The sequence below is a fragment of the Pneumocystis murina genome (genome assembly GCF_000349005.2).
Source record: "Pneumocystis murina B123 chromosome Unknown supercont1.6, whole genome shotgun sequence".
Lineage (NCBI taxonomy): Eukaryota > Fungi > Ascomycota > Pneumocystomycetes > Pneumocystales > Pneumocystaceae > Pneumocystis > Pneumocystis murina.
The window spans coordinates 19,099-45,459 of record NW_017802364.1 but is presented as its reverse complement, the minus strand read 5'-3'; the positions used below and the strand labels follow the sequence as shown (position 1 = coordinate 45,459).

The 26,361-nt window shown below is 26.1% G+C and overlaps 17 protein-coding genes across 17 annotated transcripts; 7 read left to right on the top strand and 10 right to left on the bottom strand.

Annotated features, from left to right (window-relative positions):
• Positions 1–90: 90 nt before the first annotated feature.
• On the bottom strand, positions 91–925 carry PNEG_01126 (hypothetical protein; the record flags this gene model as incomplete). The annotated part of the gene is made up of 4 exons (XM_007874850.1): positions 91–123; positions 169–272; positions 322–761; positions 903–925. The coding sequence occupies 4 exons, from the start codon at positions 923–925 to the stop codon at positions 91–93; spliced, it is 600 nt and encodes a 199-aa protein (XP_007873041.1).
• Positions 926–1,320: 395 nt separating this feature from the next.
• Positions 1,321–1,737, bottom strand: PNEG_01125 (hypothetical protein; the record flags this gene model as incomplete). The annotated part of the gene is made up of 3 exons (XM_007874849.1): positions 1,321–1,443; positions 1,486–1,607; positions 1,654–1,737. The coding sequence occupies 3 exons, from the start codon at positions 1,735–1,737 to the stop codon at positions 1,353–1,355; spliced, it is 297 nt and encodes a 98-aa protein (XP_007873040.1). The 3' UTR covers positions 1,321–1,352.
• Positions 1,738–2,015: 278 nt separating this feature from the next.
• On the bottom strand, positions 2,016–4,195 carry PNEG_01124 (hypothetical protein). Its single transcript, XM_007874848.1, has 6 exons — positions 4,070–4,195; positions 3,954–4,013; positions 3,582–3,903; positions 2,865–3,537; positions 2,458–2,818; positions 2,016–2,413 (listed from the first exon to the last, which is right to left on the bottom strand). The coding sequence occupies exons 1-6, from the start codon at positions 4,119–4,121 to the stop codon at positions 2,253–2,255; spliced, it is 1,629 nt and encodes a 542-aa protein (XP_007873039.1). The 5' UTR covers positions 4,122–4,195; the 3' UTR covers positions 2,016–2,252.
• Positions 4,196–4,514: 319 nt separating this feature from the next.
• Positions 4,515–5,640, top strand: PNEG_01123 (hypothetical protein; the record flags this gene model as incomplete). Its single annotated transcript, XM_007874847.1, has 5 exons — positions 4,515–4,565; positions 4,615–4,746; positions 4,794–4,920; positions 4,961–5,055; positions 5,107–5,640. The coding sequence occupies exons 1-5, from the start codon at positions 4,548–4,550 to the stop codon at positions 5,638–5,640; spliced, it is 906 nt and encodes a 301-aa protein (XP_007873038.1). The 5' UTR covers positions 4,515–4,547.
• A 217-nt stretch (positions 5,641–5,857) lies between these two features.
• PNEG_01122 (hypothetical protein) lies at positions 5,858–8,458 on the bottom strand (the record flags this gene model as incomplete). The annotated part of the gene is made up of 7 exons (XM_007874846.1): positions 8,169–8,458; positions 8,071–8,123; positions 7,970–8,028; positions 7,830–7,921; positions 7,368–7,784; positions 7,094–7,323; positions 5,858–7,049 (listed from the first exon to the last, which is right to left on the bottom strand). Exons 1-7 carry the CDS (start codon positions 8,436–8,438, stop codon positions 5,858–5,860), a joined length of 2,313 nt encoding a protein of 770 aa, XP_007873037.1. The 5' UTR covers positions 8,439–8,458.
• Positions 8,459–8,922: 464 nt separating this feature from the next.
• Positions 8,923–9,212, bottom strand: PNEG_01121 (hypothetical protein; the record flags this gene model as incomplete). Its single annotated transcript, XM_007874845.1, has 1 exon — positions 8,923–9,212. The coding sequence occupies exon 1, from the start codon at positions 9,184–9,186 to the stop codon at positions 8,923–8,925; it is 264 nt and encodes an 87-aa protein (XP_007873036.1). The 5' UTR covers positions 9,187–9,212.
• A 573-nt stretch (positions 9,213–9,785) lies between these two features.
• PNEG_01120 (hypothetical protein) lies at positions 9,786–10,201 on the top strand (the record flags this gene model as incomplete). The annotated part of the gene is made up of 4 exons (XM_007874844.1): positions 9,786–9,811; positions 9,880–9,943; positions 9,975–10,151; positions 10,190–10,201. 4 exons carry the CDS (start codon positions 9,786–9,788, stop codon positions 10,199–10,201), a joined length of 279 nt encoding a protein of 92 aa, XP_007873035.1.
• Positions 10,202–11,482: 1,281 nt separating this feature from the next.
• On the bottom strand, positions 11,483–12,304 carry PNEG_01119 (ADP-ribosylation factor 1-like 2; the record flags this gene model as incomplete). The annotated part of the gene is made up of 6 exons (XM_007874843.1): positions 11,483–11,547; positions 11,598–11,652; positions 11,697–11,872; positions 11,936–12,046; positions 12,097–12,159; positions 12,220–12,304. The coding sequence occupies 6 exons, from the start codon at positions 12,302–12,304 to the stop codon at positions 11,483–11,485; spliced, it is 555 nt and encodes a 184-aa protein (XP_007873034.1).
• Positions 12,305–12,797: 493 nt separating this feature from the next.
• Positions 12,798–15,268, top strand: PNEG_01118 (hypothetical protein; the record flags this gene model as incomplete). The annotated part of the gene is made up of 8 exons (XM_007874842.1): positions 12,798–13,146; positions 13,193–13,284; positions 13,328–13,445; positions 13,489–13,590; positions 13,639–14,013; positions 14,059–14,351; positions 14,401–14,773; positions 14,816–15,268. Exons 1-8 carry the CDS (start codon positions 12,817–12,819, stop codon positions 15,266–15,268), a joined length of 2,136 nt encoding a protein of 711 aa, XP_007873033.1. The 5' UTR covers positions 12,798–12,816.
• An 82-nt stretch (positions 15,269–15,350) lies between these two features.
• On the bottom strand, positions 15,351–15,841 carry PNEG_01117 (hypothetical protein; the record flags this gene model as incomplete). Its single annotated transcript, XM_007874841.1, has 4 exons — positions 15,351–15,383; positions 15,428–15,582; positions 15,627–15,767; positions 15,814–15,841. 4 exons carry the CDS (start codon positions 15,839–15,841, stop codon positions 15,351–15,353), a joined length of 357 nt encoding a protein of 118 aa, XP_007873032.1.
• A 300-nt stretch (positions 15,842–16,141) lies between these two features.
• On the top strand, positions 16,142–18,067 carry PNEG_01116 (hypothetical protein; the record flags this gene model as incomplete). The annotated part of the gene is made up of 2 exons (XM_007874840.1): positions 16,142–17,806; positions 17,849–18,067. 2 exons carry the CDS (start codon positions 16,142–16,144, stop codon positions 18,065–18,067), a joined length of 1,884 nt encoding a protein of 627 aa, XP_007873031.1.
• Positions 18,068–18,191: 124 nt separating this feature from the next.
• On the bottom strand, positions 18,192–19,212 carry PNEG_01115 (hypothetical protein; the record flags this gene model as incomplete). The annotated part of the gene is made up of 8 exons (XM_007874839.1): positions 18,192–18,251; positions 18,301–18,541; positions 18,586–18,662; positions 18,707–18,806; positions 18,850–18,911; positions 18,953–18,976; positions 19,031–19,048; positions 19,093–19,212. 8 exons carry the CDS (start codon positions 19,210–19,212, stop codon positions 18,192–18,194), a joined length of 702 nt encoding a protein of 233 aa, XP_007873030.1.
• Positions 19,213–19,335: 123 nt separating this feature from the next.
• PNEG_01114 (hypothetical protein) lies at positions 19,336–20,054 on the top strand. Its single transcript, XM_007874838.1, has 4 exons — positions 19,336–19,366; positions 19,423–19,605; positions 19,662–19,804; positions 19,850–20,054. Exons 1-4 carry the CDS (start codon positions 19,348–19,350, stop codon positions 20,033–20,035), a joined length of 531 nt encoding a protein of 176 aa, XP_007873029.1. The 5' UTR covers positions 19,336–19,347; the 3' UTR covers positions 20,036–20,054.
• Positions 20,055–20,457: 403 nt separating this feature from the next.
• Positions 20,458–20,874, bottom strand: PNEG_04278 (hypothetical protein; the record flags this gene model as incomplete). Its single annotated transcript, XM_019757799.1, has 4 exons — positions 20,458–20,496; positions 20,527–20,592; positions 20,625–20,831; positions 20,854–20,874. 4 exons carry the CDS (start codon positions 20,872–20,874, stop codon positions 20,458–20,460), a joined length of 333 nt encoding a protein of 110 aa, XP_019613381.1.
• A 127-nt stretch (positions 20,875–21,001) lies between these two features.
• Positions 21,002–22,958, top strand: PNEG_01113 (hypothetical protein; the record flags this gene model as incomplete). The annotated part of the gene is made up of 9 exons (XM_007874837.1): positions 21,002–21,373; positions 21,415–21,606; positions 21,649–21,708; positions 21,754–22,152; positions 22,194–22,277; positions 22,315–22,435; positions 22,471–22,489; positions 22,533–22,593; positions 22,638–22,958. 9 exons carry the CDS (start codon positions 21,002–21,004, stop codon positions 22,956–22,958), a joined length of 1,629 nt encoding a protein of 542 aa, XP_007873028.1.
• Positions 22,959–23,372: 414 nt separating this feature from the next.
• PNEG_01112 (hypothetical protein) lies at positions 23,373–24,217 on the bottom strand (the record flags this gene model as incomplete). The annotated part of the gene is made up of 2 exons (XM_007874836.1): positions 23,770–24,217; positions 23,373–23,726 (listed from the first exon to the last, which is right to left on the bottom strand). Exons 1-2 carry the CDS (start codon positions 24,142–24,144, stop codon positions 23,373–23,375), a joined length of 729 nt encoding a protein of 242 aa, XP_007873027.1. The 5' UTR covers positions 24,145–24,217.
• Positions 24,218–24,286: 69 nt separating this feature from the next.
• Positions 24,287–26,360, top strand: PNEG_01111 (hypothetical protein; the record flags this gene model as incomplete). The annotated part of the gene is made up of 8 exons (XM_007874835.1): positions 24,287–24,867; positions 24,912–24,984; positions 25,036–25,327; positions 25,370–25,447; positions 25,491–25,596; positions 25,639–25,705; positions 25,751–25,821; positions 25,865–26,360. The coding sequence occupies exons 1-8, from the start codon at positions 24,335–24,337 to the stop codon at positions 26,358–26,360; spliced, it is 1,716 nt and encodes a 571-aa protein (XP_007873026.1). The 5' UTR covers positions 24,287–24,334.
• Between the last annotated feature and the right edge of the window lies 1 nt (position 26,361).

The following is a 26,361-nucleotide window of genomic DNA, read 5'->3' as shown; positions in this document are numbered from 1 at the left end:
TTTTAATCATTTCTTTTTTTGTATACATATAACTTTAATTAAAATGTATTTTTAATATCAAAACGATTAACTAATTTTTTAAAAAGAATTTTAAAGTTTTTGCATTGCAACAACATCAGAACTCTGTAGAATCTCAGTAGAATATTTAGACTAATTCATCATTTTAACCTGTACATAATCTTCCAATTCTGCAATTCGTTCTTGAAGCTCTTCAATTGAAACTTTTTCATCTTCAACAACAAGTGTAATTTGAAGTTTACGAATTCCGTATCCTAAATTTCTTAAATACGTCTTTCATGAATAGCCAATAATAAAACATACCCACAAGAACAAGCTTTCCTGAACCCCAAACAAGACCATCCATTTCAATAGCTCGAACACCCTCTTCTAAAGCTGTCATGTCCGTTTCATCGTCCCATGGTTTAACATCCAAAGTAACAATAGATTTTGCAATAATCTTCGGTTTTGATGCTTTCTTTTCTTTATATAAAGCAAGTCTTTCTTCCCTAATTCTTTCCGCTTCTGAATCTTCATCACTTGCAAAAAGATCAATATCATCTTCCTCTTTTTTGGATTCACATATAAAGATGTGACCTAAATATGAAGCAGCAGATTTTCCTCTCTCACCAGGAAGACTTTCAAACTCATGTGTATATGAACAGATGTGAGTATACCATCGGGACAAATTAGGATATTTATCAGCTAAAGGTAATTGTTTTATCTCAAAAAATAAAGAAACATCCGCTTGTGATGGAGTATATCTTTCAAAGAGTTAGAAATACTAATTAAGGCATTTTTTTTATGTGTTAAATGATCAATGATATGTATATATAACTTTATTTTTAAAGTCAGACAATTAGAAAATTCAAAAAACTGATCAAAGGCTCAAACACCTCATATACACGGACCGATTATGTGTCATCATTTTCAAAATAGATTAAATTTAAAAAAAAATAATCTTACCCAACAATATAAGATTTATCTTCAAAAAACTTGTTAAGCTAAAATATTATTCAAAACGTTTGAGTTTTAAAAACATTATTTACTTGCCAATAACAATGAAGAATCTGTTCCTAAATCCAAAGATGTCATTTTATATAGCTTTTTGTATATTTTATTTTTTTATACCAAATGTTAATTCGTAAAAAAATCTATTAATTTTTTGTCTGAATGATTTAAAAAACATAAAAGAAGAAAATGTTTAGAAAGATTTTCCATATGTTAATATTGTTTTTGAGTTAAAATATAAATAATATTTTCTTGATTTTTAATATAAAATTTTTGTTAATTTAAAAAAAAATGAACCATTAATAGAATAAAAGAAAAACATACATCTATAAATCTTGTTTTTCTTACGATTGTTTTTCCTTTAATGATTTATATTTTCTTCTTTTTTGACGAATATCTATAAACCCGGGTCTATGATCTAAAATGCTATGTATACTTGAAAAATTAGATGAAAAAAAATAGAAAACAGTTGTATACAGATCTCCTGATTCTTTTTTTGCATTTATATATTTGGAATAACTGATTGGTTGTAATTTTTCTGCAAAAAATACTCTTTCAATACAAAAAATAATTAATGACAAAATCACTTCAAGAATCACCTAATATTATTCAGCTATTTGTTTTAAAATAGTAAAATTATTTTACATCTATAGGAATTTTTACTTCTTGATCAATTGATTTCATTAATGATACAATTTCATGAACAGAATATCCTCCATGAAATAACATTAAAAAACTAATAAATATTAATAGTCGGCTAATAGTCTTCTTCATAATAATTAAATATCCATTTCTCAATAAAAAATGTTTATAAATTATCAAATAAATTCTATATTTAAGTAAAATATAATCTTATAAATATGTATCGTTAAGCTATTATGGTTAACTATATTTAAGCCAAATTTAGATTTATAATGATATATAAGATGGGATAAACAGATATCTATACATATTTCTATTTAAACTAAATTGAAGGGTATATTGAAGAAGAATTGCTTGATTTTGCTATTTTTTTAAATATTTATGTATTCGAAAAAAAATGAAAATATCTTTTTTAAATATTGCAGTATCCTGAAAAACACTATATATATTTTTAAATATAAAATATAAAGACCATGTAGATTATATTTTGAAGAATAGATATTGTTTTTATAAAAAAATTTACCTTATAATTAAACATCGTGATAATTACTTTTTTATAAATTAATATAGAATGTTATTTGTAATATCATAATAAATTTGGATTACTGAAATTTTACAGACTTGACTAAATGTGTTTTAATGCCAGTTGCTTCTCCTTTATATACGTCTTTTGGCGGACCTTTATAAATAGCAATTTTACTAGCAAGTTTCTTTTTAGCTACTTCATATTTTTTTCTTTTCTTAACTCTTGGATTACGAACTTCTATAAAATTGTTAAAAGTGTTGTTATAAATAGAATATATATACCCTTTGGCCTATAAGGAATTATCCCTTTGTTCTTTTCAATATCATATCTAATTTTTCGTTTTCCATTTATTATTTCATTTTCTGTATTATACATAGATTGTTTTTTTGCTTCTTTTTCCATATCATGGGCTATTTTTCCTTCTAATTTTCGTTTTTTAGTAGCATTAGATAACATGTTATAATAATTTTCATCTGAATCATTAGTTTGTAGATCTGATTCGGGTTCAGACTTCGAAAAAATATCATCATCTTTTATTCTTGCTTCAGTTTTTTTAATAGAACGTATATGTTCTTTTCCATGTTCTTGATATGGCAAATCTGTATCACCAGAATTTGGAAATTTGGATCTTTTTGCAGTTTTCTGTAAAAAAATTAACCTTAACCAGATAAAAAATTAATGAAATCACCTGGTTTATTTGGGTTGTATAAAATTTAAGGGATCTTCTCTTAGTAGTACTATTAGGATTATTTATATTAAGATAATCTTCTTTGTAATCATCATCGTTTTTTAACTTGTCAAAAACATTTTTCATAGATTGAAATGATTTTTTGACATTTAATATATTAAGATCATCAAAGATTGAGCCAGAATGTTCTTTTGTTTCCTGTTTAATATCTTTCACTGGTTTTTTTTCTTTTTTTTTATTATGTAGTTTGATATTTAAGTCGTTCTTAACTGTATCTGATTCTTCTGATTGTGTTTTTATATCTATCTCTACAATTTCACTGTCAATATTTTCTATTTTTTCCCATAGTTCTTTGAAGCGCATAAGACTAATCATAATAGGATGATCTTTCATAGAAACTACATCTTTATCTGGATCTACTATTATTGAAAAATACATAGCTAATACGCCAAGATATGCTGATAAAGTAAAAAATTTTAATTCTAAAAGTTTTAATTGAGAACCAGTTGCTTTTTCATACGAAGTTTTTAATGGATCTAGTTGTGGAAAAAGATAACAATATTCTTTAGTAAGTAATGTAAATTCAGGATATATTTTTTTCAAATAATTAATAGCTTCTTCATTTGATAAATTATCCGGAATACTTGATAATAGCTCTTCTGTAACAACTTCACTAAAATATACGTTTAAAAAATGTTATATTAAATCAAATTATACCTTTGATCAATTTTTTTTTCATTTATTTCTTTTTCCTTCCAATCTTCTAAATCGTCTATAAAATCTTCCTTTTTTAATTTTGAAAGGTAAAGCTTTTGAAGCCTTAATGCCTCCTTTTCTTCTTCAATGATGTCCCCTTCTTCTGATAATAAATCTGCGTCATAATAATTTTTTTTAGATCTTCCCCAATTTTGTAAATCTAATTCGTCCTCGCTATTATCCTCTAAATTATTCAAATTCTCTGAGATGCTATCTTTATTCTCTTCATCTGAAGATGTTACATCTAGTTTAAGAACTTCCTCATCTGTAGCACTCCAATAATCTAAATCATCAAATAAACCAGAAATTCCCTAATAAAAAGAACAAAGGTACCATTTTCCCTTCCAGAATCATATTTGTCATCCAAATTAATCTTATCTTTTCTTGATTCAACTAAAATTATTAAATATTTAATTTTTTATTATTCTGAAAAGTGGTTTAAATCTTACATTCGTCCTCTGAATTTTCAACATTTTGGTATTTATCAACAGATCTAATCATATATTCCTTTTTCTTACTGTTATATGAAAATTTTTATTGAATTTCATTGCTTTTCCTCTGCTTTCTTGATTTTTTTAACTCGTAGAGAATATGATCAAATTTACAGAATAAAATAAGTGCTAAATATAAGATTTTTTTTATACAATAAATTAACAAATTCTAAGTTAAAATAGATTTATTTTTCATTTATATCCATTTTTTAGAAAATTTGTTTATTTTATCTCTGAAAACTGTTTAAACTTGTTTATAAAATCTATTATCTTTAAAAAATATATATAAAAGATGAACTATAGCCAAAATATCATTAAATATGTCTTTTATTTGAAGAATGGATCAAATAGGAGTTATCTTATTACATGGATCATAGGAACATTGATTTTTGTATATGTTTGTCTTAAACAACTTTATAAGATATTTGATAATAAAATGCCTCTAGAGGGACGTGTATGTTTGAATCTTTGGATTTTTTCTATTTTGACTATATTTTTTTTAGTATGTATATATTACAGGTGGATCTCAAGGTGTTGGCAAAGCTTTGGCTATACTTTGTACACGTAAAGGTGCTCATGTCAGTATTGTTGCTAGAAATGAAAATATTTTAAAGGAAACACTTAAAGAAATGGAGGTTTTTCTTTTATATAATATTTTTTTCTTAAATAATAAAGAACTCAGAATGTAAGGTGTAATCTAAATCAGAAATTGAAAGCAATTAGTGCGGACTTGACAATTGCTACAGAAGCAAAACGTGCTTTAGATGAGGCTTCAGAAACTTCCCCGGATATTGTTTTTTGCTGTGTGGGTATGTACAAGGGTTTAATGGTATTTTATTGATATGGAAGGTGCTGCACAACCTGGTTTTTTTGTCGATTTATCATCAGAACAAATTGAAGAAGGGATTAAAGTAAATTATTTGACAGCAGCATATACAGCTCATGTAATTTTCATGGCAAAATTGTGATATATTTTAAACTAATTATTTTAATAGGTAGTTCTTCGTAAAATGATTGATAATCCATTGTCTTCTAAGGCATCTCCAAGAAGAATTATTTTTTGCTCATCTCTTCTCGCATTTTTGGGTATGGCTGGTTATTCTCAATATTCTCCTTCAAAATCTGCTTTACGATGTTTAACAGATACTCTTCGCCAAGAATGTCTTCTTTATGGAGTCAAGGTACATTGTGCATTTCTTGCAACAGTATATACTCCAGGATTTGAAAAAGAGCAATTGATTAAGCCGGAGCTTACAAAAGAACTTGAAGGAATAGATCAAGGTCAATCACCTGAAATAGTAGCCTCACGTATAATTAAAAATCTTGAGAAAGGAAAATTCTTTATTACGACTGAAATTATTGGTACTCTTCTTAAAAACAACATGAGAGGACCATCACCGAGGGACAGTATGATTACTGATACTATTTTTGGGTATATCGCATCCTTTATTTACCCTTTTGTTCGTATAAGCCATGACCATATTGTAAGAAAGTATGCAAAAAAATTTTGTCATAAAAAAATAAATTGAAGAAATATTTTTATATGTTTTATAATAATTTACTTTTTAAAAATTATTTTACTATTTGAATTATTTAGAATATGTAATAACATATAAAAATGAACATAATGTGCCTTAAAGATAAACTTTTGAAAATTATATCAATAACATTCTTACCCAAAATAAATAGTCCTTTAAAAGCACAAATAATTTATGCATTAGTGATAATATTAATCAAAGATTCTTTTTAATGATTAGAACATACTTCTAATTCTGAAGTATTTTTATTCAATTTTACAAAAATGGTCTCATTAGATCTTATTTTCCCCTGAATAAGTAATGAAGACATAGGGATAAGTATTTTTTCTTCGATAAAACGATTAAGTGGTCTTGCTCCATATGTTAAAGAATATCCTTTTTCGCTTAGCCATTCTTTAGAATCCTCGTCTACGTTTAGTACAATTTTACGATCATTTAATCGTTCTTGAATTTCTTGAAGACGAATATTAACTATGTCCCTTAAACATTTACGTCCTAGTTTATTAAAGCAGTGAATAGCAGTTATTCTGTTCAAGAACTCGGGAGGATAAGTGGATTCTACAATTTCCATAACGGCTCTTTTGGTTTTTTCACTTATTGTTCCCTCAGGCGATTGATCATTAATTAAAATATCAGAACCTAAATTAGATGTGGCAATTATAAGAGTGGATTTGAAATTGATTTTTCGGCCTTGAGAATCTTTCAAACTTCCTTCGTCTAAAACTTGCAATAATAAATTGGAAATATCACGATGAGCTTTTTCAAGTTCATCAAATAGTATAACTGAATAGGGCTTTCTTCTAACAGCTTCTGTGAGTTCGCCACTTTCTTCATATCCAATATATCCAGGAGGTGAGCCTATTAAACGAGAAATGCTGTGTTTTTCTTGAAATTCAGACATATCAAAACGTATCATAGAATTTTCACTATCAAAAAGAAATTCAGCCAAAGCCTTACAAAGAGCAGTTTTTCCCACTCCCGTTGGCCCTAAAAATAGAAAACTTGAAAGCGGCCTTTTTTCGTCTTGTAAACCGGCTCGACTTAATCTAACTGCATTTGCAACAACTTTAAGAGCTTGATCTTGTCCGCGTATTTTTTTTCTTAAAGAATCTTCCATAGTCATCAATTTATCTTTTTCTCCGCGCATTAGGCTAGAAGTTGGAATACTAGTAGCCTTAGATACTATTAAAGCTATATCTTCTGAAGTCACAGAATCATGAAGAAGTGAATTAGTTTTATCTAAATCTCCCTCTTTAGGAACCTTTTTTTGCAATTCGGGTATAATAGAATATTGAAGCTCACTTGCACGTGCATAGTTTCCTTCACGTTGTGCATGTTCTAAATCTGTTCTAGCACGATCAAGTTTTTCTTGTGCCGTTTTAATAGATAATAATTCGTTTCTATATTATATTAGAAAAAATTATAATATTTTATAAAAGTAGACTTTTCTTTGATCCATATTTCATTTAATACTGAAACCTCTTCTTGTTTTTTTTTTAAATCTTTTTCAAGTTTTTCTCTTCTTTCAATGCTGATAACATCCGATTCTTTACGCAAACTTTCTAGTTCTATTTGATGTGTCATTATTATTTTATCTAATTCCTGAATAGCATCAGGTTTGGATTCTTGTTGTAAACGAAGAGAAGAAGCTGCTTCATCAACAAGATCAATTGCCTTTCTATATCAATAAAAGGGTGCAATAAAAAGGGAAAAGAAACCTTGTCTGGTAAAAACCTGTCTGTTATATATCTATTTGAATATACTGCAGCCGTTACTAAAGCGGCATCTGTAATTCTTACACCATGATGCACCTCATATTTTTCTTTTAATCCTCTAAGAATAGAAATAGTATCCGAAACAGTAGGTTCGTTAATATATACCGGCTGAAACCTCCTTGCAAGTGGTGCGTCTTTTTCTATATATTTTCTATATTCTTCAATAGTTGTTGCACCACAACATTGAAGCTGACCACGTGCTAATGCTGGTTTTAATAAATTAGATGCATCGACAGATCCTTCTGCTTTTCCGAGTCCAAATAATATATGTAATTCATCGATAAATAATATAATTTCCCTATTAGCATTTTCAATATCTTTTAAAACACCTTTTAATCGTTCTTCAAATTCACCACGGTACTACAGTATTGTTAATAATAAAACAAGTATCCTAATATAAATAACTTTTGATCCACTTATAAGAGACCCTAAATCAAGAGATATTACACTTTTTTTTTTCATAGATTCAGGAACTTCTTTTTTAATAATATGCTGTGCTAAAAACTGTTAATACATAAAGGATTCATTTAACACAGTTATTGTACCAAGCCCTTCTATAATAGCAGTTTTACCTACACCTGCTGGTCCTACCAATGCAGGATTACTTGAAAAATATTAATTTAATTAATTTTAAAAATAAGTATACTTTTTAATTCTCCGTGATAAAATTTGTATTGTCCTTCTAATCTCTTCTCCTCTCTATATAAATTTAGTGTATGAAATGCAAAATAATGAGTAACTTGCGCCTATTACTGGATCAAGTTTTCCTAATTTCGCCAATTCAGTTAAATTAGTACCATATTCTTTTAGAAAAGAACCGGATCCTTTTTCTTGAGCAGGATTTAATCTAAAAGAATTTATGCCCTGTGAATATTGCCTTGTATTTAACAAATAAATGTTTTTATATTTAAAAGGTAATAATATTTTTTTATATCTAATATAACTATTTGAATCCAAATTAATAAGCAACTGTCTAAAAAATATTTTTCTTAAATAACTTTTTTTAATCCTCATTTAAGATAAATTAAATGTTTTTTCAAATACTTGAGTGATTTAAAATTAGAGAAAAATTATCGAAGAAATCTTACCTATTTAAATTTTTAGAATTTCTAAAAAAATGTATATTTTATAGATATCAAAAATTTAGTAAATTTCCGAATTTATGTAAATTTAAGCTTTTTATGAAATTGATTAGGATTTATTTATATCTTATTTTTTTAAATTATTTGAGAAAAATTGTATAATCCGATTTAGCTAAAAATATCTTAGCATTATATGTTTGATGTTATTACTTGTTTGATGTTTAGACAGTATAGAATTATTTCAAAAAAAGTTCAAGATATAAACTGATACTTATATAACAAATTACGTACTATCCTGTATAATAGAATTGAATGAATATGAATTTATAAACCCGTTTCGTCCTCCGTCTAATTTTCAATTTCTTTGGTATTAAGGATGTATTTAAAAATTACATATCTTTAGAAGATGATAACATTTATGTACTATTATCTTTTAATGCATTCCTCTTTTCTATTTCTTTCGAAATCATCCCTATTTTTGTTTTTTGTCTCAAAATTACTTCTTCATTTTCTTTAATGGTTTCTTCTGCCCAAGGTTCTTCTGTATATACTTTTAACTCATTATTAGAACGAATCAAGTGTTTAATTGAATTATTCAACATTGAAATTTCACTGTGAAGTTGCTCAAGATTAAGCATGTGAATTGTTGACAAAAAAGTTGTTTGGTTTGTATCATACATCTTTTTAAAAAAAAAAGTACAAAAATAATATTTTTGTTCCAAAAAAAAAGATTTATTTTAGAAAATCCTTATATCTTATGAGAAATTATTCAATTAGTTTATTACTTAAGGTATATTTTCTACTTGTTAAAGCTTTAATTATTTTCCTATTATTTTATTATTAATTATCGAAATTGTGCCCTTTAATAAATATATATAATCTATAAATATATACTATGAACAAGGACTAAATTTGAATTGAAATTGTTTGGAATATAGGTAAATGATGTTTTTTTGTTATAAAATTCTTTAATAATAAATTTTTTATTTATTTTTAAGAGGATTTAGGTATTTTTAAAAGGTAGTTTAAAAATTATAATCTCTGTTTTTTAATAATTCTTATCCTTATTTTTTAAAAAAAACTATGAAAAAAATAAGGTTTTAATGAATTTTATACTTGCTTTTGAAGATTCACTATTAAGCTATTGTGCTTTAAATACTGATGTTAAATATTTAAAATGGTTTTTGAAAATTCTTTAATATTATGTCAAAATTGTTTAATGATTGAAAAGCATAGCTGATCTCCATTCGTAAGAATTGATAGGTTTTCTGTATATAAAATGGCTAATTTGGATAATTTAGTCCGGTATATGTGTCTTTGTGCTAAATGAAATTATCGAGCCTTTGTTTAATTCCTCTGTCTATCATTATCAGACATTCAGGAAAGATGGAAATTTCGAGGACCAATACTTGCATGTCAAAGCAATATTCTATAATTGTTTGATTAATTCGTATTTACAATTATTTAGTTTCAATTGCATCTTTTCTCTTTACTTTTATCAGTTTTTATTGCTTTTTTTATCAACAATTTATCTATTACATTTTTTATAAACGTTATCAACAAAAAAATCAATAAATTATTTACAATGACCTTTTCTTCAACGGGAAAAATACCTTGTTATGATTCATTTCAAACATATTCTTTCGTTTTTCTCAATCTTGATTATTTATATTTATCTTTTAGTCGAGGATTTAGTTCTAAGACTGTTTCCAAGGGAAACACTTCACCTTCCATAGATTCTAATAAACAGAAAAATAGTTAGAAAAAACAAAGGGAACTTTTGTTAGGAAGATTTAATGAAGAATCTAATTGATTATATTTATTTTCATAAATTTATTATGAAACTTAGTGATTGTATTAAAATATTTAATTATTTTTAGATAAAGATACTATTTTCATTTTATTAAATTATGATGCTAATTAATAATTTGGTATTTTATATTTTATTGAATAATTTATAACTGTTTAAAAAAATACAATTAAAATATTTTAAAAAATTACAAACATATTTTTTATTTAAATTTTATATTATCTATAAATATTAAATCTGAAATTAAACGGATGTTTTTTTAATAATTCTTAAGATATTGAATTTTTTTAATACTTTTAATACCAATATCTTTAATGATATTTTTTCATATTTTTATATTTTTTATTTTAATTTATGAATTATGTTATTAATTTATAAAAATAAAAAATTATAAGAATTTATAATTTTGTTAATTTATATCTATTTATTACACTTCTTTGAAAAATTATCAAAATAGGCATTTGGATTTATATTTAAACATCAAAATAATTGTTTAGTAATTTTTTTATTTAATAAAAAACAAAAGATGAAATCAATTTTTTAATATAAACTTTAATTTTTATCAATTATGCTTATGAAAATATGTTGTATTATCATTAATAAATATTTTGTCTTTATTATTTATATATGATATTTAATCAGTTTAAAATTATATTTTTACATTTGAAGATATTTTTAAAATTTAAATATTTTTTATTAAAGTATATAGCCTATATATAAATATTATAGAATATATATTTAAAGTATGTAATACTTTTTTTATGGTTTTAATTGAATACAATTTTTATCATATATATTGATAGAATTTGCAATTTAATATATAATTGCCGCCTTTTTTTAAAATATTTAATATTTAAAAGAACAAATAATTGTTTGCGTTTCAAACTATTTTATGAAATTATATAAAGAAATTAATAAGGATAAAAGCGACTGATAAATATGTTAAGGTATTAAAAAACATTAATTTTTTTAAACAATAGAAATGGACTAATATATTAAATATAACAATATATCCTTCAATTTGCTATTAAAAATAGGAACAATCTAAACGCAAGAACTAATAATATTAAGCCGAAACAGTAAATACTAATCTATTCCGACCTATTATTTTTCAGAAACCCAAGTGACATGTCAATTACATGTTTCATATAATAGAATTCCTGTGCTTAATAACTTGAACATCTTTTTTTCAAATTCATTGAAAGCCAATCCAAGCCCTCATAAAGACCATCTTTTATAATAGTTAATAACAAAATCTTCCAATAAAAGAGCTATGCTCACCTCCCGATGTTGCACATGTTGCTTGAATATACCATGTTCGATTTCTCATAGTACTCTATTTATATATTAAACCACTTCTTATGAAAGTACGTAACTTACAATACCCAATTTATCCGTAACTTCCGCAGCATTCATAGCATTTGGTAAATCCTGTTTATTGGCAAATACTAAAAGCACAGCATCGCGTAGTTCATCCTCATTCAACATTCGCGAAAGTTCCTCACGTGCTTCTGAGACACGCTCTCGATCATTGGAATCAACAACAAAGATAATTCCTGATCAATACATTAGTTTATAATATTTCCGAATAATAATTTTGCTTAATAAAAACATCATACCTTGTGTGTTTTGAAAATAATGTCTCCATAATGGTCTAATTTTATCTTGTCCACCAACATCCCAAACAGTGAAAGAAATATTCTTGTACTCAACTGTCTCAACATTAAATCCTAACATATTCATAATTAATTTTTTGATTTTTTTCTATATCTAAACATACCAATGGTTGGAATTGTTGTAACAATTTCCCCTAGCTTTAATTTATAAAGAATAGTTGTTTTTCCTAATTTTTTTTATTAACTTTCTTCAAATAGCTAAAAAATATTCATTAAGTATTTTTTACCTGCTGCATCTAATCCAACCATCAAAATACGCATTTCTTTCTTCCCAAATAACCCCTGGAGCAACCTGGATATAGACAATCCCATCTTTTAAATGTCCTTAAATATATAATTCTTATGAAAAATTTATATATTTATCTTTTTAACTAACGACTGGTAGATTTTTAAAGTGACGTCTGCTCAAGTAACTTTTCTCAAAAAGCGGAGGTCAAATGAGGGTTTAGGGTTAGGTCATGATACTACCTTTTATTAACAAGACGGACCAGATAAAATTAACTTTAAACAAGTCAAGGCGCAGGACGCAAATCCTTTTTATAGTATGAAATAAGACTATATTATTAGTTATTTTTTGTATTGATTGATTTTGGTTCTGGAAAATATTAGTTTATCAAAAATAAGTGATTTAAAATTGTGAATTTTTCGAGTTAATAAGGAGTTTTGTAAGTATAATTGTTTATAAATAATGCATGTTAATGGTATAGCTTCATATATACTGTTAATTTTTTTAGGAAATGAAAAGTAAGTGATAGAAAAAGGTTATTGATATATATTTTTATGATTTAAATGTATTAGATATACAAAAGTAAGAGTTGGATAAGATGAGTTTTGATTTAAATATCGGAGAAAAAGAAAAAGATGTTGCAGATAATAAGGAAATATTATTTAATGAAAAAGACGATTCACAATGGGAATTGTTATCGACCAGTACTTTTGATACAGAAGATATTTCTGGAGAAGATGATAAGAATGAAGATAAAAAGATAAAAAATTATGTTTCTTCATATAAAGAAGCGGTTCCAGGAAAAAAGAAATATCAAGAAAAGTATCCAGAAATTATACCAGGATATGGATCGGATAGCTCAACAGAAGAGACGTTTAACACAATTGGAAATATTTCTTTAGAAAAATATGAAAACTTCCCACATATTGTACTTTTGGTTGATCTTTATGTCTTTAAAATTAATCTTAATTAAGGGATATGATATTAATGGAAAAAAGATTATGAGGCCGATAACCAAAACGGCATTAGATAGACTTTTGAACACAATAGAAGATAATGAAGGATGGTAATGTCTAGATTATGTTTTAAAGAATGTCTAATTATTTAAGGACGGGTATAATAGATAAGGATACCGGAGAAGATATTAGGCTTACATCTGAAGAATTGGAGATAGTTAAAAAAATACAGGAAATGGAAATTCCAGACGATGATTTTAATCCATATGAGGTTTTTATCTGAATTATTTTATATTTCATTATTAATTTTTAAGATGTATGTTGATTACTTTTCAGGAAAACAGGAAAAAACACCTTTAAGCTCTGCTCCAGAGCCCAAAAGACGATTTATACCAAGTAAAAATGAAAGAAAAAAGGTATTATCAGGAAACTTTGATATCAATGGTTAAATTTAGACATAATAGATTATGAAAATTGTTCAAGCTATTCGTACTGGAAGAATAGTGCTAAGTAAGTCAAAGGAGAAAATAAAACAGCCTTTATTTTATGATATTTGGACTGATACTTCTTTAAAATCTTATGATCATATTATGCATATTCCTGCACCAAAAATACCTTTGCCTACTCATGATGAAAGTTATAATCCTCCTGAAGAGTATTTACCTTCTGAAGACGAAATAAACAAATGGAATAATACATCTTACGAGGACCGAGAAAAGAAGTACTTACCGTCAAAATATAAATCTCTAAGACTTGTACCTGGATATAATCAGTTTATTCAAGAACGTTTTGAAAGATGCTTAGATCTTTACTTAGCACCTAGAGTCCGAAAAAACAGGGTTTGATTTTTTCAATATTCCTTTTTTTGTTTAATAATGACGTAGTTAAATATCAATCCTGAATCTCTTATACCAAAACTTCCTTTATTAGAAGATCTTCGTCCCTTTCCAACAAGATGTATGATTATATATGAAGGCCATAAAGGATCTATACATTCTATTGATGTCGATTCTACTGGTACATGGCTTGCGAGTGGTGGTGACGATGGAATTGTTCGTATTTGGGAAATAATTACTGGAAGAGAAATCTGGAATTTTAACTGTAACGATAATAGTGAATCTATTAATTCTATAGCATGGAGACCTGTAAAAAATTCAGATATAATTATAGCATCTTGGTAATAGCTTTTTTTTTGATATATATTTATAATTTATTAATTTTTGTAGCGGAAATAATATTTATATGCTTTTGCCTTCAATATTTAATGACAGCATTAAAAATTCAGCTAAAGAGCTCTGTAATTTAGGATTTGATATGGAGAAATTTCAAACGAAACAAAATCTTTCAACATGGTTAAAACCTAATTTTAAACAAATAGACAAAGGATTACTTGTGTTATTAAATATTAAAAAACGTATTAAACAGGTTACATGGCATCGTAATGGAGACTATTTTGCTACAGTCTCGCCAGAAAGTGGAAATACGTCTGTCCTAGTTCATTTACTTTCTAAACATCAATCACAATCACCGTTTAAAAAAGTTAAAGGTATAATTCAAAAAGTAGAGTTTCATCCTACAAAACCTCTCTTTTTTGCAGCAGTAAGAAAGACATACATATATAATTTATGCTTAAAAAATTAGACTCAGAGATACGTAAAAGTTTATAATTTGATAAAACAAGAATTAATAAAAATTATTCAGCCTGGAGTAAAATGGATATCTTGTATCGATATACATCCTCAAGGTGATAATATTATTATTGGTTCATATGATAAAAAATTAATATGGGTTGATATGGATTTATCATCTAAGCCTTATAAAACCTTATGTTATCATGCAAAAGCGTTAAAAAGTGTAAAATTCCATAAAGGGCAATATCCATTATTTTGTTCAACCAGTGATGATGGAACAATTCAGGTTTTTCATGGGATGGTATATAATGATTTAATGGAAAATGCTTTATTAGTCCCACTAAAAATTTTAAAAGGCCATGAAATCAAGAACTCTTTAGGCGTATTTAATGCACAATGGCATCCAAAACAACCCTGGCTTTTTTCTTGTGGAGTAGACGCCACAATTCGACTTTGGACATAGTTTATTAATAAAATATAATTTATTACTAACGAAAAATAAATAGTGCCTTTACAACTTATTTTTTTAAATCCTTTATTTATATTTAGTCTTGAACTTTTCCGACAATATTATATTTCTATATATATCAATTACATTTTACACTCTCATTAAGTAAAATACTTTAGAAAAGAAATCAAACCATTTTTCTAATGTTTCAAGTTCACTTTCATTCAAATTCGAATAATCAGCTACTGCATCTTCTTCTTTAAGACTACTTTTTCCAAGACCTCTTGAAGCATCTTTCCCTGCAAATATATGATAACCACCTCCTGGACCTAATGAATTTTGAGATAATAGACATTATATCATAAAAACATACCATACGAGGCTCTATTAGATGTTACGTCAAAAACAGTGCCTTTAATAGCGACATAAATTGGAAAATTCTCATTACTTCCATCACATTGAGAAAGATATGCTAAAGAAATAGGATTATCTTTGGGAGGAAGGGTAGATTTTACTAAATTATGTTAAATTTAATCATTTCTTTAAAATACATCATTTACAATGCATTTCAAAGTTATGCTCTGTCATTAACAGGAAATCTACTAATAAGTATATGGTATAATCCCAAATATCAAGAAATAATATATATAAATATCTAATATAAGTACTTATTGAGGGTTTGAAAAAAATACTAAGTTACGATACAGTAAAAATTAACTTTAAAAAAAGTTAATTAGCAAAGCTACTCAAACAGGTCATTTAGATATTATAGATATTATAAACACTAGAAATTTAATGCTGTTTTTAAGAAGTTGTTTTAAAAAACAACTTTTAAATAAATTTAATAAAGTTATTTAAATACGGAATGAAGTATTGGAAACATCTGAAATGGATGAAAATGAGAAGAAAAATGAAGGAAATACAACTATTTTTGTTCGGAAAATACCATTGAATATAACATCAGAATCATTTCTATGTTTTTTTTCTAAAATAGCGCCAGTTAAGCATGCAATTATTGTTACAGATCCTGAAACAAAACAATCAAAAGGATATGGATTTGTAAGTTTTTCAACACATTTAGATGCGAAGAAGGTTATTTTTGAACTAAATGAAAGAAAAATGGAAGGCCAATATTTAAAGGCAGAATTTGCTAGACGTAGAAATCGAAATCCTAAAGATATTACAAAGAATGATACAAAAACAAAAGATGGGAAAATAGAAATACGAAGGCCTTTTTTGATTATAAGAAATTTGCCATGGTCAATAAGGAAGAAAGATGATGTATTTTTTTCAAAGTTTAGTGAATATGGAAAAGTTATAAATGTTATTATTCCTAGGAAAAAAGGTGGAAAGATGAGCGGGTTTGCATTTGTTCATATGAAGAAAGAATCAGAAGCAGAGAATGCTTTAAAAAATATAAACGGGATTGAACTTGATGGCAGAAATGTTGCAGTTGACTGGGCTTTAAGTCAAACTGAATGGAAAAAATTTTTAGAAAAAGAAAAAGACTTTGAAGAGAATGACACGAATATGAAAGATATACCAGAATTTTTGGAAAACGAAGATAGCATAGCTTGTACAAAAATTAATAATGAAACTAATTCTCAAAATATTTTGATCAAAAAAAAAAAAGATTCAAGTGTTCTAGATTATGATAATGAAAATACAATATTTGTAAGAAATATTTCTCTTAAAACTACAAATGAAGCTCTTTTTTCTCATTTTAGTCAATTTGGTCGTTTAAAATATGCACGACTAGTTATAGATAGATTAACCGAAAAATCTAAAGGAACGGCTTTTATTCGTTTTCTTCATAAAGAAGATATGGATAATTGTCTTAAATTCTATTGGAATTTGTCGAAAAAGCATGATTCATTAATTAATAAATCGAGTATACTTCAGAATGAAGTAATTGATAATGATACTAAGAAACTTATATTAGATGGTCATTTGTTATATGTTTTTTCTGCGCTAAACAAAGAAGATATATCTATAATAGAGAAAGATAATAAAAAAAAGAGAATGCATATGCTTGGAAAAAATGTTGATAAAAGAAATATATTTTTATTAAATGAAGGATATATTGATCCTAAATCACCATTGTATGAGTTATTAAGTGAAGCAGATCGTAATATGAGAAATCAAAGTTTAACTCAAAGGAAAAAATTGCTTGAAAAAAATCCATCATTATACATATCTCTTACAAGATTGTCAATAAGAAATATCCCTAAAGATATTTCTGATAAAGACTTAAAAGCTTTAGCAAGGGAAGCATGTGTGAATTTTGCTAAGGAGGTAAAAGAAAATAAAAGAATGCCATTGACTCGAGAAGAAAAGTTTCGAGATGGTAATCCTAAAAAAGGTAAAAAAGGAATTGTTCGACAAGCTAAAATTATTGAAGAAAAAAATGGACATAAACGAGGATATGGTTTTATTGAATATGTGGGGCATAGATGGGCTTTAATGGGACTTCGTTGGCTTAATGGAAGAAAGATAAGTTCGAAAAAAAATAAGGAAATAAAAAAGCGTTTAATTGTAGAATTTGCTCTCGAAGTAATACATATTTTTTTATATGTTAATGCTAATATAAAAAAGAATAGTAATGTTATCAAACGACGTCAAGAAAGACAGGAAAGAGAAAAAAAAAAGTCCAAGTCAAAAATTGAAGATGAAATAATAAAATGTCTCAAAAGAAAGAGAAAAAGAAGCTTTGACTCAGATGAAATAAAAAATAATAAAAGGGCATGTATTTCCTATATTATATCTAGAAAAAGGCAGCAGAGAAAAACACGAAAAAAAATGCAACATGAATAACATATGCTATTGGTTTTGCTGATTATATCTATATATATATTAAATTTTAGCTATTATTTATAAGACAATTAATGAGTTGGCATATATGTTAACGACAATTTATATAAGTAGTAATCGTATTTAATTATTTTTGGGAATCTTTTACAATAAATGGTAATGTTACTGTTTTTTTAAACCGGCCTGCCTTGTTTCTAATTTTCATTTGAAATATACATATAAATACACTTATATACCTTTTGTTCTCCCCAGCCACCTATCATCATAATTTCTTCTTTATCTGCATTAATAGCACGTTTTAAGCTTCTAAAGTTCCCGATAATAGAAAAGGCATCGTCTCTATTAATATTTCTCATTGTTGAAAAGCATTCTACAAGTCTACTATAATAATCATCCGAATTTCTTCCTTGAATCGTATTAAAGGATGCATGTTCAAACGATTTATATGTTTCTAAATATCTTCCTGCTTCTAAAAAACTAATTCATTAACATTCATCCAGAAATATATCTAAAAATTAAACCTCCATGAAAGGATCATTGTAAAGTTATATATAACACATGTTTTTGTTAATTCACGAATTGGAGTTTCATGATTATCCTAAATAATCAAAAATATATTAAATTCAACATATTTTTCCTTACAACGTCTACCAAAATTAATAGTATTCTCAAAAGATATCTTTTTCCAAGCATTTGAATTCTATGATAGATATATTCTGGATAAAGTTGATGATACCGAAGACTATTGTTATCAGGTAAATTCTATCCCAGAAATACAACTAAACCTTAAAAAAAGTGCACATGTAGTAGTTCCAAGTATATAATCCGCCATACTATCTTTATATTCCTGAATTTTTTAAAATTTACTAACAAAAAAAAACCTAATACCAAAGGTACATTACGAATATGTTTCTAAATATTTACTCTTAAGTACTTATGATTTAAAAAAAAAAGCAAAATACACACAATGATAGGGTTTTCTTTCTAAAACTTCTTAATTCTTTAAATTAATTTCTATAAAAACTCACTTGTCGAGGATTAACTAAAATTGCGTGTAATCCTGTAGCTCGCATTGTTTTATTTAATAATGAATCTTCAGTTGTTTTCTTATCTTCTAATATACAAGATTTCTCTCTTGATTCTGTCATCGATCTTAATATTATTAATGTAGAATTTAAGGTATCGGATATTTTTAATAACTGAGCCTTAAGCGACCAAAAAATTCATCTATAAGATTGAGGCTTTGATGATATTTTATATCTATTTAAATTATAAAACTAGTAATGGATGAACAAAAGGAAGGTATATACAAGTTTTTTCCTTTTTTTTTGAGTTAATAATTAAATTCATATTTGAAGAGATACAGACATTTCATTTTGTTAATTATTCAAGCCATTCTATAACACTTCCTTCTGTAACGGATGATTTACAAAAAATGTATGGTTTAAGTTCTTTAGCTTCTCGGGTAGCACGAGTAGATGAATTTGGGAATAAGAAAAAGATGAGACAATCATATAAAGGACATATTCAACAATTTCCGGGTAATTAATGATGAAATAAATATGTAAAAGAGTTTTTTGACGGTTTTTTTGAGTAGGAAAGAATGTTATTTTAAAAGATAGATTTATTAGGGATTTGATTTTTGGTCCTAAAGAAGAAAAACTAGACAAATTTATTGAAAATTTAGATTCCGAGTTAATTGAGGCGGCATTTAGTCTTCAGCCCGGACCTGTTCCAGGAGTAGGTTATGTTGGATAAATTTACTAGATTTTTAAGAGGTTTTAGTTTGATTCAAGTGTTTTTGGATCTTCAAATACGGAAAAAAAAAATGAATTGTATAATGAAAAAGATACCATGCTTTCAGTATCTTTAGAGAACTTTAAGCGCCATTCTAAGAAGAAGAAAAGAAAACATGAGGATTATGAACAATCTATTGGTTTAGAGCAAAAGAAGTATAGAAAAGCAAATTAATATTAATTGAATGGCATGATTGACAATTGAGTTCTTTATTATAAATAAGAGCCATTTTCCTCAAACTGAGAGCTACATATTTTTTCAAATACTTAATCATTAGAATTAAATACATTATTTCACTTGTAGAACATATAGAACATTTCGAATGCAATGCTGAATTTAATGCATATAACAAACTGTTAAAGATTAGCTTTTTACATCCTTTACACTTTAGAGAATATCTTTTTCAAAATATCGTTTGTATCATGCATATTTATCTTTCTCTATAAATGCTCTATTTTCATCAAAAAGCTTTATATGATTTACAGATGCTCAAATTATTTTAGATTGGAAAACCTGCATCACCACATTCTACATAAAAAATGAAGAGGATGATAATAGTTTCAAAGAGCAAATATTAGACAGTATAATTTATTTTATTATTTATAAAAAGTAACCTCTTCTAAATTTGTCTTGTACTGTATATAAAAAAATAGTATAAATAATACTTTTTTCCTATTGCAGATATTATTTTTTCGTTTCTTGAATGTTTGACGTGTTTTGCATATAAATGTCTGATTTATTTATAATTTTGATCAAATTATACTCCAATATCAAAAATATCTTGATCTGCTTTTTCTTGCATAATATTAAATCCATTATGAATTGGCATCTCCTTTGTATTATTTTTAAGGTATATATTATTTTCTAGTATATTCTTTTCATATTTATGGAATTTATTAAGAAATATATAATTTAAAGTGTTTGAATCTTGAAAATAACTCATTTTCATTAAAACACGAATTTCGAATATCTAAATAACATTAAAAAAAAACTAGAAATATATTATCAAGCATTAATTAAGGATGGTAGCTTTCTTATCGTTTATTTTATTTTTTTAGAGATTTAAATTAACATACCAAAATATGAAACATTGAATACTGAATTTTGTTTATTTAAAAAAATTTCAAATAAAATAATAAAATGTGTGGAATTTTCTTAATGGTTACACGTATTCATGAGGATGTTAGTGAGGACTATAATGATATTATTGAATTGATTAATGTTCGTGGCCCTGATGGATCTAGTACAATAGAAATTATAATGAAAGAAGTAAAATTAAAAATATGCTGTTCAGTACTACATTTGCGCGGTAAAGGAGAAGCTACACTACAACCTCTTGAAAATGATCAAGGTGATCTGCTTTGTTGGAATGGAGAAGTTTGGAATGGTTTAGGAATCAAGTTTACAGATAATGATACAATTCAAGTTATGAATGCATTATCGAAGCCATTTACTAATGTTATTGATATTATAAGAGAGATAGAAGGTCCATATGCATTTATTTTTATTGAAGTATTATATTTTTTGTGACATTTATATGTTAATATTTAAAGAAAAGCAAAGAAAGATTATGGTATGGAAGAGATTGTTTAGGAAGAAGATCTCTTTTAAAAAAGACATCCACAGAGATTTGTGATTCTTTTTGTTTTCTACTATCTAGTGTATCTAATGGAGATCCTTCATGGGAAGAAGTTTTTGCAGATGGTCTTTATTTTGTTGATTTAAGTTTGATTTCTGAAAATAAGGTTTAAAATAATATTTATTAGAAATATCTTTAATTAGTAAAGCTTTTTGAAAAAAAAATTCCATATATTTATGATTTTGATCAATTTAGTGATTTATATTTGGTCTTTTTCAAGAAAAATGTTTTTTGTATTACTAATTAGTATTAGACATATCCTTATCCTCGAATAAATACATCTCTTGAGTCTGTTTCGACAGAAGATTTAGATTTATATGTGGAGGAATTTTATAATGTTTTGAAACAAGCACTATATATTAGGACTGTATCTGTATTTTCTACATCAACAGATCAACCTCGTCTAGCTATACTTTATTCTGGTGGACTTGATTCATCTGTTTTAGCGAGAATAATACATGAAATATTGCCAGTAAATGAGCCCGTAGATTTGTTAAATGTGGCTTTTGAAAATTTCCAAGTTTCTGCACAAAAAACAGATTCTACGGATTTAGATGATATTTATAATTGCCCTGATAGAATAACAGGAATTAATGCATATAAAGAGTTATGCAAAATAACTGGAAACAAAAGACCGTGGAGATTTGTTCAAGTATTTTTCATTTTTGGTATTTTTATTTAATTTATTTGCAGATTAATGTTCCATATTTTGAATCAAATGATCACAAACCAACGATAATAAAATTAATGCATCCAAATGATACTGTTATGGATTTAGTAAGTATTCTATTTGTTAACGTTTCTAATCTTTAAGAGCATTGCAATGGCTTTTTATTTTGCTTCACGGGGACAAGGGTTATTGAGATGCACAAATAATTCTTTATTAGAATATAATTCTGTCTCAAAAGTTTTGATTAGTGGGAAAGTTTATTATAGTATTATTGAAAATTAAATTTATTTTTTAGTTTAGGAGCAGACGAACAACTTGGGTAAATAGTAAAAATACTTAACAAATTATGTTTAATACTTAAGGGGATATTCCCGATATTTAAAAAAATACATTAAAGGAGGATGGCTTGATGTAATTGAAGAAGTAAATATTCATAAAATAATTAAATTATATTCTTATAAAATTAGCTTTCTTGTAATATTTCGAGATTATCATATCGTAATTTGGGTAGAGATGATAGAATTGTATCTCATCATGGAAAAGAAATAAGATATCCGTATCTCGATGAAAACGTTATGAGATTTTTATCAAAATTACCTGTACAAGGGAAAATGAATTTTAATATAGAAAATGGTGAAAAACTTTTATTAAGAAAATTATCTCGGAAACTTGGTTTGATATACTCTAGTAAAGAAAAAAAAAGGGCTATTCAGTTTGGGAGCAGAAGTGCAAAAATGCAATTAAGTAATAAAAAAATTAGTGGAACAAATAAATTGGAAAAAGATTAACAGTTATTGCTAATAGTAAAAATAAATATATTTTACAATTTACATGCGTGGAAATTAATTTACTTTTAATTTTTACTATTTAATATAGTATCAAAAATAAAGATTACTCGTAACTATAAATTTATTTTTCGGTTCTTTTGAAAAATATTATAAATATTTATTGAATTAGGTAACAGTATTCTTTTATTGATATTTTTATAAGATATAAGCAATAAAAATCTGTTGATGGAGTATTTTGATATAAAATTAGAAACATATTCTAAATGTGAAGAATTGATTCTATCGATAGTCCTATATTTTGCATTATAAATCTTATTGACAATTTCAAACAAAGTGTCCTTTTTATATTAAATAAGAAAAAATATTAAAAAGGCTCCTAATTTTATTTTATAAAACCTGTTTTCAATTTTACATTTATTTTTCTGATAATTCATTTTTATTTTCCATGCTCATTTCGGATTCTTTCATAATCCAACCTGAAATGCTTCTATATAGCATATCTCTTCTTCTTTCATTTTCCTTAAATCTTTTATTTGCCATATCTATCAATAAATAAAGATATTTCTCATCTACTAATAACTGAACAAATTCAACATCCTGTTCTTTTTTAAGATAGCCTATAGGACAACTAAATCCTATAGAAGATCGAATTGCTATAATGATATTGTTTTTTGATAAAATAAGACCAGATTCTCTAAAACTAGATGAAAGTGCACTAATTAAAAAAGCACGAGCAGTTGATATTGTCTCTGACATAATATGCAAAATCTTGATATTAATTGAAGTTAATGGTATTAGGAAATAACAGTACCATAGGTTCAAATTTAAAATGAATTAATGGTCCTTTCTTTGAATCGTTAAAATCTATCGTTTTAACAGGATATTTCCCGCATATTTTAGCCAAAATATCTAAATTTTCTAAATAATCATCCCATGGTTCATGTTGAACCATTAGCCATTTTCCTCCTAAACCTTTTCCTCCTATATTATTTGCAATTTCACTTTCAACATAAATTGCTATTCTACCTGAACATGAACTTGTTGTAACAAGATGAGGGTGATGATTAATAAGATCTAAAAGTGAAACTATAGGCTCATCAGGAAAACCTTTTGGAGATGAATCTAACCCTTCTGCGTTTAATTTGTTAAGAATATTTGCTTTTTTTTTTTGAAACTCTGATCTCATTCAACTGTATTTTTAAAATAAATTTTATCTTAGAATTAATAAAGTAGAATTTTTTTTAAAAAAATAATACAAAATGTGTATTTTTAAAAATAGAAGTGCGGAAATTATCCATCTTTTGTAATCTTCGATAACTTCAAAAAAATGATAAAATTTCCTAAAAATTTTGATATAAAAAAATGACACTAAAGCTATGAAAGATTCTGAAAGAACATTAAACGACGAAAAAAGGAACAATGAACTGATTGTCAAAGAGAAGGAGCATTGTGAAGAATATTTTGATGAGTTTAATTTATCTAAATATCAAAGGTGTTTGGAAAGAAAACCTTCTATTCAAACAGAAAAAACACATATTCTTGGAACCTTCTCGTCATTAATGGATGAAAAATGTATGGAAGTAACATACAGTGATTTTTTGGATAAAAAAAGTATAGATATGAGTATTATATCAGAAACAAATCTCTTTCAGCGAATTACATTAGATTACCCAAAAAGTACTTCAGAAGATTCAGAAAAAGAGAAGAATATGGATTCTGTATTTTCAAATAATAGAAGGAATAATATGTTTTATAAAAAGGATTTGGAAAAAGATATTAAAGAAAATCATTTTGAAAATGTATTGACATTTAAATTGGAATCAAAATTGCTTCGGAATCTTGATTTTCGAAAATTTGTTAACCAGCTTAGATGTAAATCTGCTATTTCTATAGCAAAATATATGAAAAGGTTCTAATATTTTAATTATTTTTAATTATTTTAATCTTTTAAAGTTTTATTTATGAGTTTCTACAAAAACCATGGACGATTAAGGAAAAGGTTAAAATTATCCATGATTTTCTAAGGGTATGCCTATATATTTCATTGTTATGACTATAATAATAGTTTATATAATAGTTTATATATCTAAAGATGCAACTTGTTGAACCTTGGATAAATACATCAGAAATTGAATTTGATAATGCAAAAGAAGGAATGGAAAAGTTAATAACAATAAGATTATATGAACAAATATTTTCTCCGGCTATATCTTATTTACTTGATGATGATATTAGTGGACATAGCGATGATTTAGAAAGAGATAGAATTATACAAGAAAAAATCAGTATGTTTAATTGGATTAGAGAGGAACATATAGAAATTCCTTACACGAATTTAAATAAAAAATTTCTAGAATTAGCAGGACAAGGTATAATTTTTTTAGTAGAATGTATTTTTATTTATTATATAGAACTTTTAAAAATTAACGCTTATCGTTCTCCAAGAGATAAAATTTTTTGTATTTTAAATTGTTCTAAGGTTATTTTTGGTATGTTTTATAAAATATTATTTTATCTTTATAACATTATCAGGTTTACTGAGATATGCAAAAATTGAGGAATCAGCGGATAAATTTATTCCTACTTTAATTTTAATAATACTTAAGACTAATCCTGAACATTTGATATCAAATATCCAGTACGTTCTTTTTTTACTTTTATTTACACTTATTTGATAAAGATATATATCTCGATTTAGAAATCCAGATAAACTTTCTGGGGAATCAGAATATTACTTTTCTAGTTTAGTAATTTTTTCCTTCCTATTTGTATTGTTTGTTTATATTGTTAAGATAGCTGCTGTTGCTTTTATCGAAAACTTGAACAAATCGTCATTAACAATTTCTAATGAAGAATTTGAGAAGTATATAGATAACAATAATTTTAAAGCTTCTTACATATAAAAGGAATTTAGAGCATTCTATTATTAGAATTTCTCAGCAAAAAAATAAGGATGACAGAATTAAAAATGCTCAATCAATGACTTTTGCTTTATTAGAGCCTGCAAAAGAATATATTGCATCTAAATCATCTGATGTATTTCGCAATATTCAAAAACCCCTTTTATCTTTGGGAAAAATATTTATGGATCAAAATACAGAAAAATCATATCAACCTATTATTAAACAATTATCATCTAATCAAATACCTCAGAATATTATATCTACGACTAATTTAGATGAAAAAAGGTTAATGTTATCGAAAATAAATACTCAATTTCCAATGTCTGAAATTGCTACTGTTCAGGAAACACAAGTTGAAATAGAATCTGAAATGCTTAATTTTCTTAGTCAAATGTTTCCATCTGTAGATCTTGATGTTATTGGAATAATTATCGATTCTGAGAATGGAAAAATTAATCCTACAATTGATGTTCTATTGACAATATCATCGAATATTTAAT

Excerpts from the sequence above, each read along its gene's own strand:
- PNEG_01124 (XM_007874848.1), bottom strand. The coding sequence starts at position 4,121 with ATGATTAGATCTGTTGATAAATACCAAAATGTTGAAAATTCAGAGGAC. Across the intron at positions 3,538-3,581 it reads GAAAAAAAAATTGATCAAAG|TGAAGTTGTTACAGAAGAGC; the intron begins GTATAATTTGAT and ends CGTATATTTTAG. Across the intron at positions 2,414-2,457 it reads AATTCCTTATAGGCCAAAGG|AAGTTCGTAATCCAAGAGTT; the intron begins GTATATATATTC and ends ACAATTTTATAG.
- PNEG_01114 (XM_007874838.1), top strand. Across the intron at positions 19,606-19,661 it reads ACATATTCAACAATTTCCGG|GAAAGAATGTTATTTTAAAA; the intron begins GTAATTAATGAT and ends TTTTTTGAGTAG. Across the intron at positions 19,805-19,849 it reads AGCCCGGACCTGTTCCAGGA|TTTGATTCAAGTGTTTTTGG; the intron begins GTAGGTTATGTT and ends AAGAGGTTTTAG.